Source organism: Pangasianodon hypophthalmus, chromosome 22 (assembly GCF_027358585.1).
Source record: "Pangasianodon hypophthalmus isolate fPanHyp1 chromosome 22, fPanHyp1.pri, whole genome shotgun sequence".
NCBI lineage: Eukaryota > Metazoa > Chordata > Actinopteri > Siluriformes > Pangasiidae > Pangasianodon > Pangasianodon hypophthalmus.
Window position 1 is genome coordinate 13,599,569 of NC_069731.1, and position 15,347 is coordinate 13,614,915.

Consider the following 15,347-nt stretch of genomic DNA (forward strand, 5'->3'; position numbering starts at 1 on the left):
TTGTGGCTGAATGGGCAAGTCCCCACAGCCACACTGCAAAATCTGGTGGAAAGCCTTCCCAAAAGAATGGAGCAAAGCGGGGACTAAACGTGGAATGAGATATTCAAAAAGCACATATCTGTGTTATGGTCAGGTGTCCACAAACTTTTGGCCATATAGTGTATGTCTCCTGGAGGATGTCCCAGAGATTTACAAGCTGGGTATATTTCTATCTCTTAGGTGTTTCAGTCTGATTCATCCCAGAATAGTTCAGTTGGGTTACCAGGCAGGGCATGTGGTGCTCTTTATCTTGAGCCATGCCTTTAACTCCAGTAATATTTTCTAATCTGTCTAGAATATTGCGATCTTGTGTTACTGTTTTCACTTTGCAAGAGGATGTAGACAGTGGTGGTTTCAAGTATTTGGCTAAGTCTGACTGTGTTGTTTTAGCTAAAATTACAGAGCCGTAATGATCGCATTTACTGACATTAGCTAGCTATTGTGATAACTAGCGAGCTAGTAATGCTTGGTAGCACAGTTGGTAGTGGAATATTTACAAGTTAATGTTAACTAGCATGGTTATTTCAGCCAGCATGCCAAATAATTAAAAAAAGAAATTATTTGTCATGTGTGCAGTAATTTTGGGGTGAACAAAAAATCTCACACAGAGAAAAGTATAACCAAAAGAAAAGCTGTTGCCTAACTTTTAGTAGACAGAGTGTATTTGACTCAAACATTATTATTAACATAACTACATAATGTGTGACATTGTCAATAGATCAGTTTAATCATGTAAATTCAGCTTTATTGGAAGTGTTAGGTTATTTAGGTTACCTAGTTTTAAAGTCAGGCATCAATAAAACTAAATGAGATAAATTTATGTGTTAGGTTATTTAGGTTACCTAGTTTTAAAGTCAGGCGTCAATAAAACTAAAAGAGATAAAAGATAAAAAAAAAAAAAGTGACAACGACTAACTGGTGTTAATTATTAATGTAAATGGCTAGTTTAGGCCAAAGTCAGTTTCATCACAGCACAGCTGCAAACCACTGTTAGTTTTCATCAACTTTAACCTACAAGCATTATCAGCCATAAACAAGGTTTTGACCATTGGATGTTGGGTGAGGGAGGGAATGTAAGTCAAGTAACAGTGAAAAACTCAATTCAGTTCCCCCAGGTTCATTCACTGAGCATTAATTCAGCTTGTGTCTGGTGTAAAAGTCTGCATGGAAACATGGCACGTCTCCTGGTGCGACTTTCTTCTGTACTTTACAATGGAGCTTCCACACAGTCGGTTTTGTCTAAGAGCCGGGCTCTGCTGAACCGACCACTAGGCACAGCAACAGGTAAGTAACATCTCTTTCAACTTTTTCCAAAAATAAAACAGTGGCCTTTATGTTATTCTAAATAAATTGTAATGCACGCCTGAAATAGTCAATAATTTGCTGTAATGTTTAGTAGCTGTCTAATTTTTATCTACACTGACCTGAATGACTTCTAAATCTACAAAATGAAGGTGTGATTGTCAGCAATGTCCATATCCTGAAAATGTCCTCAGTGACCCTTAGAGCAGGATGAATGAGCTATGATAGAAAATGCACATGATTATCTGAAGTACAAAGTCCTTTCCCACAAGTGACAACACTGTCAACACCAAGGCCATGCATGGTATGAACTTCAGGGGCTGCAGTTAACAATTGTTCACTCTAGTCTAATAATAAATTAATGAATCAAGTTGGAATCATGTTAATTTATGTACTATTAATCTGGTTTTACTCATCAATATCCTTTATTTAGAATATCTCTTTTATGTTAGAAATTCTTTTTGTTTTCATTAGAGAAGGTGACCCAAGCACATAAATTTGGTCATGAGACATTGTGAAGAGAACAGAACATAAAGGAATGTATAGGTGCTTCATATGATATATATATAAATAATGTTACTTTTTGTTAGATAAGAAAAGGAAAAAAGTATTATTGTGTCAGTAGGGGGAAAATGATCCTAAAACCAGCTGTGAGTCACTTTGGTCTGTTTTTCAGACCCATACACTATGGACTGACTCCCCAGTCTAAAACACTACTTGAGAACTTCTTGATTGTGTACTTTCTTGCCACTCTACCATCAGATTAATCAGCAAGAGGGCACAGCAATGTATGGAGCCCTGCATGTATAGCATAATTAATGTCACAGAATATTCTTGCAGTTGGCCTAGAGGTCTCTAGACTGCTAAAAGGCATGTCCAAGTATTATTCCTTCTTTCTCTAGGTTACACGACAGTGATCATATTAATTTAGAGACAGACAATTTTTTAAATAAAATGTGATTTTAGTATTAAATTTTTTACATTGAATTTGCAGATAGTCAAAGTGTGAAATTTGTCCCTGTAGTGGTTTTGCTGTTTGTTTGTTTTTTAAGAAGCTAAATATATAAGTGGAAAATCTTTTTTTTTTCTAAACATGAGACAGGTGAGTGATATTGTGTCATCAAATATAAATGATTGGCATTTAATTCACAAATTCAGAACATTTAACACCAGAAAAAGGGGGTGGGGCATGTAGGATTGGGGATGTTTCCCATATTTAATCTGGACTTCTTGATGAGGGTAAAAGTATTGTGGCTCATTTTTTGTTTTCTAATGACTGTTTTTGTGGAACTGCCACGTTAAGTGATCTATTAGAGAAAGTAGGAAAATATGATTTTATAAAAGGAAATTTTGCATGACTTTATAGGTAAAGTATTTTATCTTTCTATAAATTAATCAGTTCATTTGGCTGATTATTTTTCCTTAAATACATAGACCTCAATTTTTCCACCAACAGATAATCAATCAATATCAATTCTATATAGTATCTATATATTTATTTACAGAAATTATATTTTATTAAGATGCAGCTCTATATAACCTCAGTAGTTACAGCATGCTATATACTGTACATAGTCAAAAATCCTGCAGGTTCATAAATCAATACTTTACTCTTCTTTTGCAGATCTTCTTTCTTTGACACGTTATGATGAGTGTGTGGACTGGAAGAAGAAACTAACTCCAGAACAGTATGTAGTCACTAGAGAGAAAGGGACTGAGGTGGTAAGTGTGTGTTAAACACAGACTGACATACATGAGCCATTTTAGGTGAAACAAGTAGCATAACATAGAATACATATTTGTTAACCTGTCGCACTTATTCATTAATCAGCCATGATTCTGATCTGTTTTATTTTACTTTTCTCCTAGCCATTCAGTGGAATCTATCTGAACCATAATGATGTGGGCATGTATCACTGTGTGTGCTGCGACACACCACTCTTCAGGTAAGACGAGTGAGAATCATTCACATAAAAAACACAGTCCAGTCAAGAACAGTCTTCTTTACCTACCAGATATTGGGTCCACTGAATTCCTACATCTGAAAATAGGGCTCAGTGTTAGGCAGAGGAAGAAGTGCGCCCTCTGATGAATCAATAGTTCCTTTCTCCTTAGCTCCATATCTATAATTTCCCCAAGAGATTCTGAAAATGGACTTCTCTTTAAAGAATCTGCAGTTAACTCTGCAATTGTTTTTAATACAATCTCTGAATGGATCATTCAAGTGACACATGACATTTATTAAGAGCAAAGTCATCTGTTTCATTTTGACCTTCAATATTATGTTCACCATATACTAATAAATCTTTTCTGCTTCAACATCTTTGACCCTATTATGTTCATTTGTGAAGCAGCAAATACAGTTGCAGTTGCAAAGAACAAACAAATCCAAGAAACACTTGGCTTAAACTTGGTCAAGGTCAGGCACTAGGTCAGGTGATTCATAAACAGGATATCAGAGGCAAAGGCAATCACAAAAACCAGGAAAGCAGACCAGTTCAAAAACCATGAAGGAGTACCCTGATACAAAGTCTTGGTACATCAGATGCAAAAACACAGAGCTGAGCAGATACTCCACAAAGAGTGAGTGTATGGAGTGTGCTTATATAGGTGAGTAGTAATTGTATCAAGGTTTATGTGATCAGTAATCTGCTGACTGTGCTCTGAATTCACAGCTCTGAATCAAAATACAACTCTGGAACGGGGTGGCCATCTTTCTTTGAGGCTCATGGGACATGGGAGAGAGACGAGAGTCATGCCAACATCATCCGCAGACCTGATAACTCGTTAGGAAGCCCGGGAACAGAAGTCATCTGCAAACAGGCAAGAGATTGAAACAGGGACTTTAACACCTTGCATGACAATAGCAATGACTAGTGTTCAGTTAAATAATTGATATGAGTAAGATGACAGTACTAAGACAGTACACTGTTATGGATATCTGCAATAGTTATATTATTATATAGTAATTACCAGTAATAAACAATGATATTTATATAATTTTTAGTAGTATTATAATAATAATATGACAACATTATTCTATAGCTTTATTTCCTGGTGTCACTTTTGAAATAAGTTCTCATTTTTAAAAACAAGTTGGCTACCTTTTTTAAATCAGAGTAAATGGTGCTGTTACATTATTTCTTTGTACACTTGGCCATGTGTATCTTTTTTGTTTACTGATATGTTAAGAAATATTTTTTGTATTGGATTTTATTTTCACAAACATTACATTGTTTATGCAAATGAGACTTCAGCTAAATAAATATGTATAAATTCACACATTTAATAAAACAAAAACTACAGTCTTTGCATAATAATTTTTTATGCCTCCGCCAATTTGCTTGTGTCAATCCATCCATCCATTCATCTGTCCAAGATAGACCAATACATCAAAAACGAGTGGTTGAATGGTTGTAGGATATATATGGAATTATCACTATAACCAGCAGATGAACTGATTAGATTTAGGAAGTGATCAAAACAGGGTCAAGGTCACAACAAGGTCAAATATCCGAAATAGTTTTTCTTCAATAGCTTCATTCCTGTTTGAAGTATATTTTAAGGTATTTGAGGCGTACAGAATAGTAACAAGAAAGGCCTGATTTGTTGATGGTGTAGGCATCTCAGTTGACATTGTTGCTGTTGACTTCTAATTGTTCCATAATACCACTCACTTTTATTTAAAAAAAATTGTCATTTGGCATTATAAAATCTAGTATAAATCCAACAGCTATCAAGAATTTGAAAAATTCCTCTGTCCTTCTAAATAGGAATAGGAATAAACTTTGATGAATAAAATTTCATAAATAAAATTTCATGAATGCTGATCATCTAGAAAGTGTGAGTTTTGGTTCTGGATATAAGAAAATAATTTGGGAAAATGTATTTAAAAATACAGTGTGATTTCATGTGTTCTATTAGACTAAATATGATATATATAAGGTTTGTAAAAGAAATTGATGTGTGTATATATTGTATTGACACATAAATTGACATATATAACAGGAAAAACAAGCTTTTCAGGGGTATATGATATGACATGGTTGTGCTTCAATGAGGCCAGAGTAGTTGCAAGTGGATAAAATCTCTGAAATTAAAATAGTACTGCTGAGTCATGACACTTTTATTAGTACAGTATAAAGGAAAAAAGGTTATATAGATGAAATTTATCCGAAAATCTAGAAAAAAAAAATTACTGACATGAACAAAATGATTATGGCTACCTGTAGTGTCATCCCATAAACAATATTTTAACAATTTCCTTCACCGAATAGCTGTAATACAGAATTTTGTCATCCTTTTTTGTCCTTTTTTGTTTCTCCAGTGTGATGCCCATCTCGGCCATGTGTTCGATGACGGCCCGGATCCAACAGGCCAGAGATTCTGCATAAACAGCGCAGCTCTGAACTTCAAGCCCAGAGAAAACTAATTCAATCTCATAGACAAACACATTTCTCATTTCCCATCCACAGCTGCAAGTGATCAGAGTCTGAATGAATTGTGGAGAACTGGATGTCACCGACATGCTGATATCTGAGAACGAATATGTGCTTCAGTCAGACTGGTTTAATTATGCCCTTTTCTGTCTATGTTTAATGCATTTTTACCTTCCTGGGTCTGTCAGAAGTGATTTAAAGAACAAATGAACGCAGGAATGTTCAAGATCTCATGTTCTGCTTTTAGTCATAATTCAAACAGAACATGTCTTTTCTAAACTTTTTGGCTAAAAAGCCCTGGCATTGCTTTATGTAGAAAAAAGGGAAGGTATTCAGGGTCACTAGACATGTCACGACCATTTTTTCCAACTTTCCAGCATGGCTGCTGTTGACGGACTGGAAAATGATGTATATAACAGTGAAAGAGGTCAAAAGGTTAGAATTATGTTTACAATTTTACCCTTTTTGTTCTGCTCAATTAATGGTATTTAATGGGCTGCGATTCCACAGGGTCCTGAGGTGCCTACAAATTGTAAAATAAAGCTAACTATCAACATAACAACATTGCATTAAAGTCTGGGAGAAATTAAATATTGCAATAAATTGTATTATCTCCTTGTGATTTTTTTTTTGGCTCAAGAAAGCAACACAATATTCATCTTACTTGGTGTATGTGTGTAGCATCTTTTGGACACTTTTCTGGCCGCAACCTTAAGGATGCTGAAAGTTGCAGTCTGATTGGCTGTCTGCATTTAACATATGGGCTCTTCTATAAACCAGTTTCTAATAGGAGAACAAACATTGAAACACTGTGACACAATAAGGTTTTTTTGGGACATGATATAGTCACTGGGTGTGGCACAGTGTTACATCGGGTAGCACTGTTGCCTCACACATCAAGTTACTCTCTGTGTGGAGTTTCTGCATGTTCTCCTTGTGTTCACATATATATTTCCTCCAGGTTTTCCAGTTTCCTCCCATTGTCATGCATGTAGGAGGATGAATTTGTCCCTACCTCATGGTCAGGGTCACAATGGATTTGGAGCCAATCCTTGTAACACTGGGCACAAAAAAGCAGGAGAATTGACCCCAGATAGTGCCTAGCCAATTACAATTCATTTCTAGTCTAATTGATGTAAGGCATGAGATAACAGCCTAACGTAGTTAAATATAGCCAGATAACCTTAACAAATTAGCGAAACTTAGGGTAGGGGCAAGGTTTAGTTGGAGCCTGCAATAAGAGTGTGGGAAAACAAGCAAATTAAAGTGGCACACGTGATGCTTATTTGTGGTCATTTATTAACAGGCTGTTTATCTCTCTTTGGTTAGTGTCCTGGCTCATTTGATATAAATGGTCATTTATAATGGCAAAATGGAGAAAGCTTAGCACCACACCAGCTTGAATATTTCTGCCGTCAAACACCAAAATTTGATGAAATGCATTCTTGGAAGTGTTGTTGTGCGACAGCTATAACAGAAAATTAGAGGAGGGCAGTACCTCATCCACTGTAGACCCCTGCTAAACCACTCCCCTACTTACCACAATGTTTTTTTCAAATTAAATGGAGTTCATGCCTTCTAGGGTGGCAGAAATGACACCTCATTATATATGAGTCTTTGCTTCGTCCACCAAATTGAAACGTTTTACTGAGGTAGAGCCAGGTCTGTTCTGTCCTCAAGGTCAACAGTGCAGTCTTTTGTGGTTTATACATATTCAGACAAACACCAATAACTATAGTTTTAACAACTTTACGTAGCATAAGAAGGTTACAGCTGATGAAGAATTGGCACAATTCTTGATAGTTTTTTCTACAGTGATGAACTTGATTGGATGCTAAACAGAAATGCAAATAAAATGTACAGGAGCTCATTCTATTGACCTACAGCTACTACTCATCGTTGGCTAGATGAGAGAAGATGAGATCTTGGAGATTTGTAACAAGTACTTTGAAGGTCTACATAAAAATGTGAGGTGTAAAAAGTCTGTTTTCTTCAAGATGTAATTAACTAAGAGTACTTAGTGTATTAAGTATTAATGTAATCAATAACAGTCAAGTAAAGTATAAATACCCCAAGATAATAGTTAAGTGCAGTAACAAAGTACAGTTACCCAAGTATTTTCCACCACTAGGGGTACCACATTTGCTGATGATGCCACTGAGCCTACTTTGTAACACACACAGATCTCATACATAGTGTTAGTGTACTGTAAGTACTGTAAGTACACATTTTGACCCAAATATCAATGTGTATAATTTCTAACTGTCTAATTTAAATTAAGTGTTAATAGCCATTTGGAAGGAGAAATTCACTGCAATTAAATTCACTTCAGTCCAAGTTATATAAAAACTAGTCATGATAGTTATGATGAATATGTAATGAAAATGGGAATAAAGGTTACAGGTTAGCTGTAACACATTTATAATTGGTAGTGGAGTGTGTGGGGGTGAGATAGAGGTTTAAGGGGTTTAAGGGCTGTCTTTTTCCGGTAAAGCCACGTTAATGATAAACTCACTGTTTTGTTTGCTATGTGTCAATGCTGGACATCTTAGTTGAGAAACATGCAAACACACAGGCAACAGCAAACAGGAAAGCCAGCTACCAAACTTCCTAGCAGTGCTTGTATGGCAAAAATAGAGAGAAAACCTGTGTCTTTATTTTGCTATAAATGAAAAGATGAATAAGTGTGCACGTATATTGCGCATGTGTGTGTATTTGTCTCTGGTGCTGTTGTTGGGTTTTAGTCTCTGGGAACCTGTGGATGGAAGACGAACTCGATACAAGCCAAAACCAAAACCAAAACCAGATAAAAAGCCCGTTGAGGAGATCGCTCCAGCTCAGAACGTTGATATCAATAAGGTATGATTTACAAAATCTGTCATTTCACTTCCTATATCATTTTGTTTTGAATAGTTTGAAATCTCTGCCTTCTCCATTACATGTTACATGTATGTGCAGGTATGGAGACATTTGAAGATTGCAGGCTTTAAAATTGTTTTTGACTGCATGACATATTTTTTAAAAATCATCATCTCTGAAAATCTAGCATACACCATCAAAGACTGATTTAATGAAATAGATTTTCTGTCCCAGATGAATGGACAGTGGTACCTGCTAAGTGTGGCGTCGAGATGTAAGTACCTTTTAGAGCATGGCTATAAGGTGGAGGGCACCATCATAACTCTGACTGCAACCGACTCACTCAAAGCACCAATCCAAGTGAGCACCTTCACCAAACTGTGAGTCTCTGCATTAATAATAATAATAATAATAATAATAATAGAAAGTGTTGAATCGAAGGTGTTTCTAACAGCAGCTCTGATAGTAGTTCCAGCTGCAATGTTTATATTAATGTGCTTGTTCTAATATGTTATAATTTCTATAGTAATAAATCGTATGGTGGACGCTCCACATAAACGGATTGAAAAACATTGTTGATATGGTGAAGTTTTCTTTGTGGAGGTGTTTATTTTGTCTTTTATTTTTTGAAAGGAGTCTCCAATATCAGCACATTGTTATGGTCAGTGGTAAAGCTGTAAAGTTTTCCAAAATGACAAAGTCTTTGCGGTTTGTGGTTTCTTGGTAACATGACAAGCTGTGAGTTTTGTAACTTCAAGAGATTGAAAAGAGATAGAAAATATGGAGGGATTGCTTATAGCTGCTATAACTTAAGTGAAACAGGAACTAACTTGTTTCATGGCTGTTCCACAACATTAAACATAACTATAAATGTATAAAAAAAATTGACTGTAATGATTGGCTAATTGCTGTGGTATAAGAGAAATAAAACACATTATTGGAATATTATGGAAAATAATCATTACGCCACCCTGTCTTTGATTATTTTCCTGTAACAACATGCCCTGTTGTGTTTTATTCCTTACATATCATGCACTGTTAATGGATATTTTGTGCTCAAGCTGTTCAAGTTTTGTTTGTTCAAACAATGCTACATGCTAATCAGTGGTATTGGCCCTCATGTCCAGCAGGGTGATACAACATTTTTGGGGAGTTTCGGGGTAATCTTCACCCTGAATCTCTGATTTGACATTGAGACATCAACCAATGAGACACTGACCATTCTTTACTTGCAGAAGCTGAAAATAAATGAAAAAAAAATATAGCACACTATCATCGCTGTACTCTCTTAAAGACAATGTGTAGGGAAAACATGATTCATTTTCTTTCTGTAGTGTGTGTTTGTGAGTCAAAAAGCTCAGTGCTTTTGCTCAATGATGAAATATGATAAGATATTATAGGTTAACTTTATTTTTTTTCCCCGTATCTGCCTGTGCATTGTGACTCAGAAATCTGAAGATGTCAGTTTCATGCATTTTGTTGGTAATTAAAGAAAACAATAATTTGTCTTTTAAGTAGTATTGATGAATTTTGAACAATATGACCATCTACGTGAACTAACAATGGTAAAATAATCAGCTTTATTTTAAAGTCATCTCTAAGATCGTTCATGCTGGTGTATGTGGAATTTCTACAAACAAATCTCTGTATATGTCAAGTTTTATTTGAAATTTGAGTATTACTTCAGGAGTTAGTAGCACTTTATATATAATAAAACATGTATGAGCTTAATGAACCTTCATCAGTAAGTTCAGTTCCCTTTAGTCTGCTGGTGATATTGCAGGAGACTAAACTCCTTCATCAACTGGCTGAGTGCAAGGTCCAGAGTTTGACATAAATTGATCTATTCCAAGCCTCACCTTATTTTTTTTTACCCTTCCAATCATTGCAGTTTCTGCACGCACTTAAGCAGGCACGTCAGCATTTACACAAAGGTGTAGGTTTACGTTTTTTAATAAAAAAAACACTCAGGCAAACAAGCCAATAGGGCTGGACAGCACTCAATATATACAGGCAATGGATCAGACATTAAAAAAGATAAATGAGAAAACAATCAACAGGCAGAGATATATAACTCTTCAGTAACTGCATTATCCTGGTCAGGGTTGCGGTGGCTCTGGAGCCGATCCCAGAAACACTGGGCATAAAGTGTGAATACACCACGGTTTGGATGCCAGTCCATGGCACGGCACTATGCACACACATTCACACACTTAGAGAATTTAGCATAGCCAATCTGCCTCCTGGCATGTTTTTTGGAAGGTGGGAGAAAACCAGAGAATCCAGAGGAAACCACACAGACAGTAACCTGAGCTCAGGAGTTATTGGGGTTTCAGAATGCTTCACCAAATTAGCTCTGCAGGAACTTTACAAGTTAGCTACATGTTAGTTATCCAGTGTTGAAATATATTAATGTTGTCTATATTTCTAAGGCATACTGAAGGCCTTACTGTGGGCTTCTACCTGAAACGTTCCTGATTCCCTTACATTACATGTGATATCTGCTTACCCCAATGACTGTATCACAATTTTTTTCACAAGCTTGAACTAGCAACAATAACCAAGCATGGGAGGGACATGATCAATATTTCAGTCACTATCATCCAGCAAGCTACAATCCCATAATTCTCAACGGTTCACTGTCTGATTGAAGTACAGCATGCCTGGACTAATTCTAATAATGCTAACAATTATACGAATCTTGAACTAATCACGAAAATATGTGTTCGTGATTAGTTCATTATGAGGTAAGAACTCTTATTATTATTATTAGGTAAGGAATAAAACATAATAGTGAATGTTGTTATAGGAAACTAATCAATGATAGGGTGGTGTACCAAGGTGATGTGACTTTATTACTTCATAATTTTTCCATTACAACAATGCTCCCAAGAGTTTTATTCCTCTTATACCACTGCAGTTTGAGAAGATTACATTTTCTATTTATGAAAGAACATATAACCATTAGAGCAGCTATAAACAGTCCCTTTTTTCTCTCTCTTGAAATTAATAAGACAAAAAAAAAAAAAAAAGAACACAGCTTGTCATGCTACTGAGAAACTGGAAACTGCAAAGTCCTCTGTCTTGCAAACAATCCCACGGTGGAAAACTTACTGACTGTCACACTGGAGCCTCCTTCTATAAATGTTAAATAAATGTCTCCTTACAGAAAACACCAAAACACCTTTTTGTTAGATTTAGATTATGTGGCATGTCCACCATACAAATCTCTGTGAATGAGCTGTTTCTACAGAAATGATAACAAATTAGAATGAGCTTATTCATATAATATGTGATTTTAATTATTGCTGGAACTACTATAACAGCTGCTGTCAGATTCAGGAAGTCACCAGGGCTGCATATAAAAATGTTACTGGGTTGTTTTTTTACGTAGTCTTTACCTAGTGCAGATGTTGTACTTCCACTCATAATTATATTATCACATGGTTTATTTGTTCTTTTTTTATATATACTGTATATCTATAGTGACTATTGACAGAAACTGGCAAGAATCTTAATATAATAATCAAGCACAAACCTCAGTGAACTCTAAAACGTCTGGAGTCTATGTTTTTAACAAGAATTGAATCACGCAACACTACTCAGTCTGTCTATTTTAATCTAAAGATTGATATGTGTTTTACATTTTAAAATGTATTTTAAAAAGTACAACATAATTCTTATGTGAAAAGCAGAATACTTTATAAGCTCTTTCCTTCTTTTGTTAGAAATTATCAGTGTTGGGAGATCAAACAGCAGTACGAGACCACGAAGAGTCTGGGCCGATTCCTACTGAGAGGTGATGGACAGGCACAAGCCTAGAGAAGATGAATAGTTTTTCCTGAAGCTTCATGTGCATTCATAGGTGTTGTCCCTTCAAGATTCAATCCTCAACTGCTTACATATCAAAAGGACCTTTCCCAAAACATCTACCCAGGCATCTAACCCAACGTTAGCACAAAGCAAATGGTCTCCTAGGCCCTGGCAAACACACTCCTGTGCTCAATATGCCCAGAGAAGAGGTTTTCTTTAACACAAGAGTCTTGAGAAATGTTTAACACACTCCATTAAGTCTGAAAATTTAAATTTAAATTCCATTCTGTACTGATAATATCAAAAGGTAAGAAGAACTATAATGAAAAAATTATTCGTCAAAGGTGAAAATGTTCATCAGAACCACACACTAGACAACTATCCATGGATGATTAGACATTGAATTTTCAGATATTGAATAAAAATGCATTAAACGGGGTATTTAATATGTCAAAATGAAATAAATCATGAGCTGCGAATACTTCTTAGGTACCTAACAAGATACATATTGCTCTGAATTACTATTTAAATTTCATTTAAAGTATGTGCTTAATTTTTTCATAATTAGAGAAATATTCAGCCTCACTCATGTTAATAGTTTTTATTTTATCCTGCTGAAAGAGGCCACTGCCATTAGGGAATACCGTTGTCATGAAGGGGTGTACTTGGTCTGCAACAATGTTTAGGTAGGTGGTATGTGTCAAAGTAACATCCACATGAATGCCAGGACCCCAGCAGAACATCACAATGCCTCCGCCGGCTTGCCTTCTTCCCATAGTGCACCCTGGTGCCATCTCTTCCCCAGATAAGCGACGCACATGCACCTGGCTGTCCACATGATAAAAAAAAAATGTGATTCATCAGACCAGGCCACCTTCTTCCATTGCTCCAGTTCTGATGCTCACGTGCCCACTGTAGGTGCTTTCGACGGTGGACAGGGTCAGCATGGTCACTCTGACTGGTCTGTGGCTACGCAGCCCCATAGACAGCAAGCTGCGATGCACTGTGTGTTCTGACACCTTTCTATCATAGCCAGCATTAACTTTTTCAGCAATTTGTGCTACAGTAGCTCTCCTGTGGGATTGAAACAGACGGGCTAACCTTCACTTTCCACGTGCATCAATGAGCCTTGGGCGCCAGTTCACTGGTTGTCCTTCCTTGAACCACTTTTGGTAGATACCAACCACTGGATACTGGGAACACCCCACAAGACCTGCCATTTTGGCCACTCATATCCTTACCCATATTTGCTTTTTTTTTCGACTTTGAGAACTGAGTTGCCTAATATATCCTAACAAACATGGCAAGCACATCACATGACACTGTTGCCAAACTTATTAACAAATTCAAAAAGTCTGGAAGTGTTGCGGAACAACCGAGAAGTGTACGTCCACGGACGTCCACTGATGAAGGCACAACAGACATGGTGCTGGCAGAAGTAGTCCCCTATGTATGGAGATGTATGGAGACATTTGGGACACTCTTATATATATATATATATATATATATACATAAGGGTGTCCCAAATGTCTCCATACATCCAAAAAAGAAGTACAAATATGCATTGTGTGGCTATGATATACTGTGTGTGTGTGTGTGTGTGTATATATATATATATATATATATATATATATATATATATATATATATATATATATATGTATATATATATATATATATACAGGATATCATAGCCACACAATGCATATTTGTACTTCTTTTTTATCTGCAGCAGAAATGGTTTTATAATAAGCTGAGTGTTCTTTGTATCCTTACTATAGCAAAGATGCCAGTGAAGAACACTGAGGTCCTCATTGTAGAGACAGACTACAACTCTTATGCCATTTTACTCTATAAGAAAATGATCAACCTCACCTTGAAACTCTACGGTAAATAGCCTTTTTTTTTTTTTTTTTTTTACCCAACTGCAAAAGTAAACTTCCAAGTGGAGAGCAGGTTAGTGTATATTGTAGTACATAAGATCTTAATTAAACACTCTGTGTGCTAAAGGCCGCTCCCCAGAGATCGCTGAAGACATTGTGGATAAATTTGAGGACATTGCAAAGAAACAAAATCTGGGCTTGGATGTTATTTTCCAGTTTCCTAATTACGGTAAGTGTATTTTCTGACTTAATAAGAAAGTTTTTCAGTGAGTTGAAGCTTTCCAGTGAATTGAATCGTTTTATTTTCACTCGATGTCATTTTAAGGGTTTTGTCAGTCTGCAGACAGTGAGCACACACTTGGTAAGAGTGACACTTTTCTGTCATTGCCATACCTATAATAAGACTTTGAGACTAGTAAATGAAGATAAGCCATGGGGAACAGCAGATGCACTTGGAAATAAATATTGTCTCTTATTTTCTTTGCTCCAGTAATGACCTGAGCAGATCTGTCTTTGTGAGAGACGTCTGTGGATATGACGGCTTCATCATAAACATGAGTACAAGAAACAATCTCAGATGTGGCAGAAAAAATAAAGATGATCAAACTCATAATTTCTGTGATTTTCTTTTTTGTGGGTTTTTTTAATCGCACAGAGAAGATGTGGATAAAATGAAGCAGTTTTCTTCAAACTTATTATATTTGTTATTGGTTATAAATTTGAGAAGGCCAATTTAGGGAGCTAGAACCCTCAGTGCCTCTTCTTGTGTTTAGCTGTGATTCTCTCTATTCATCCTATAACTATCATACACACATTTCTGGTCAGTGGTTGGAAACTCGGCTCTGCAGCACTTTCACGAGCTGCGTGCTTGGATTAAACCTTGACTTGATTGTAAGTCACTTCGTGAAAACCATCAGCAAGATAAATCTAGACGTATTTAACTGTTTTTCAGGTAACTGCATCTCACACCAGTAATTGCAGTAATTCAACACCACAGAGAAACTCCTCTGGT

At 36.2% G+C, this 15,347-nt stretch overlaps 2 protein-coding genes across 2 annotated transcripts; both read left to right on the forward strand.

Moving 5' to 3' along the window:
* Window positions 1-1,058: 1,058 nt before the first annotated feature.
* msrb2 (methionine sulfoxide reductase B2) lies at window positions 1,059-6,386 on the forward strand. Its single transcript, XM_026938148.3, has 5 exons — window positions 1,059-1,323; window positions 2,966-3,063; window positions 3,211-3,287; window positions 4,017-4,164; window positions 5,669-6,386. Exons 1-5 carry the CDS (start codon window positions 1,092-1,094, stop codon window positions 5,771-5,773), a joined length of 660 nt encoding a protein of 219 aa, XP_026793949.3. The 5' UTR covers window positions 1,059-1,091; the 3' UTR covers window positions 5,774-6,386.
* Window positions 6,387-8,329: 1,943 nt separating this feature from the next.
* Window positions 8,330-14,948, forward strand: c8g (complement component 8, gamma polypeptide). Its single transcript, XM_026938165.3, has 7 exons — window positions 8,330-8,639; window positions 8,874-9,019; window positions 12,368-12,438; window positions 14,234-14,341; window positions 14,463-14,564; window positions 14,661-14,696; window positions 14,826-14,948. The coding sequence occupies exons 1-7, from the start codon at window positions 8,457-8,459 to the stop codon at window positions 14,834-14,836; spliced, it is 657 nt and encodes a 218-aa protein (XP_026793966.3). The 5' UTR covers window positions 8,330-8,456; the 3' UTR covers window positions 14,837-14,948.
* Window positions 14,949-15,347: the final 399 nt, after the last annotated feature.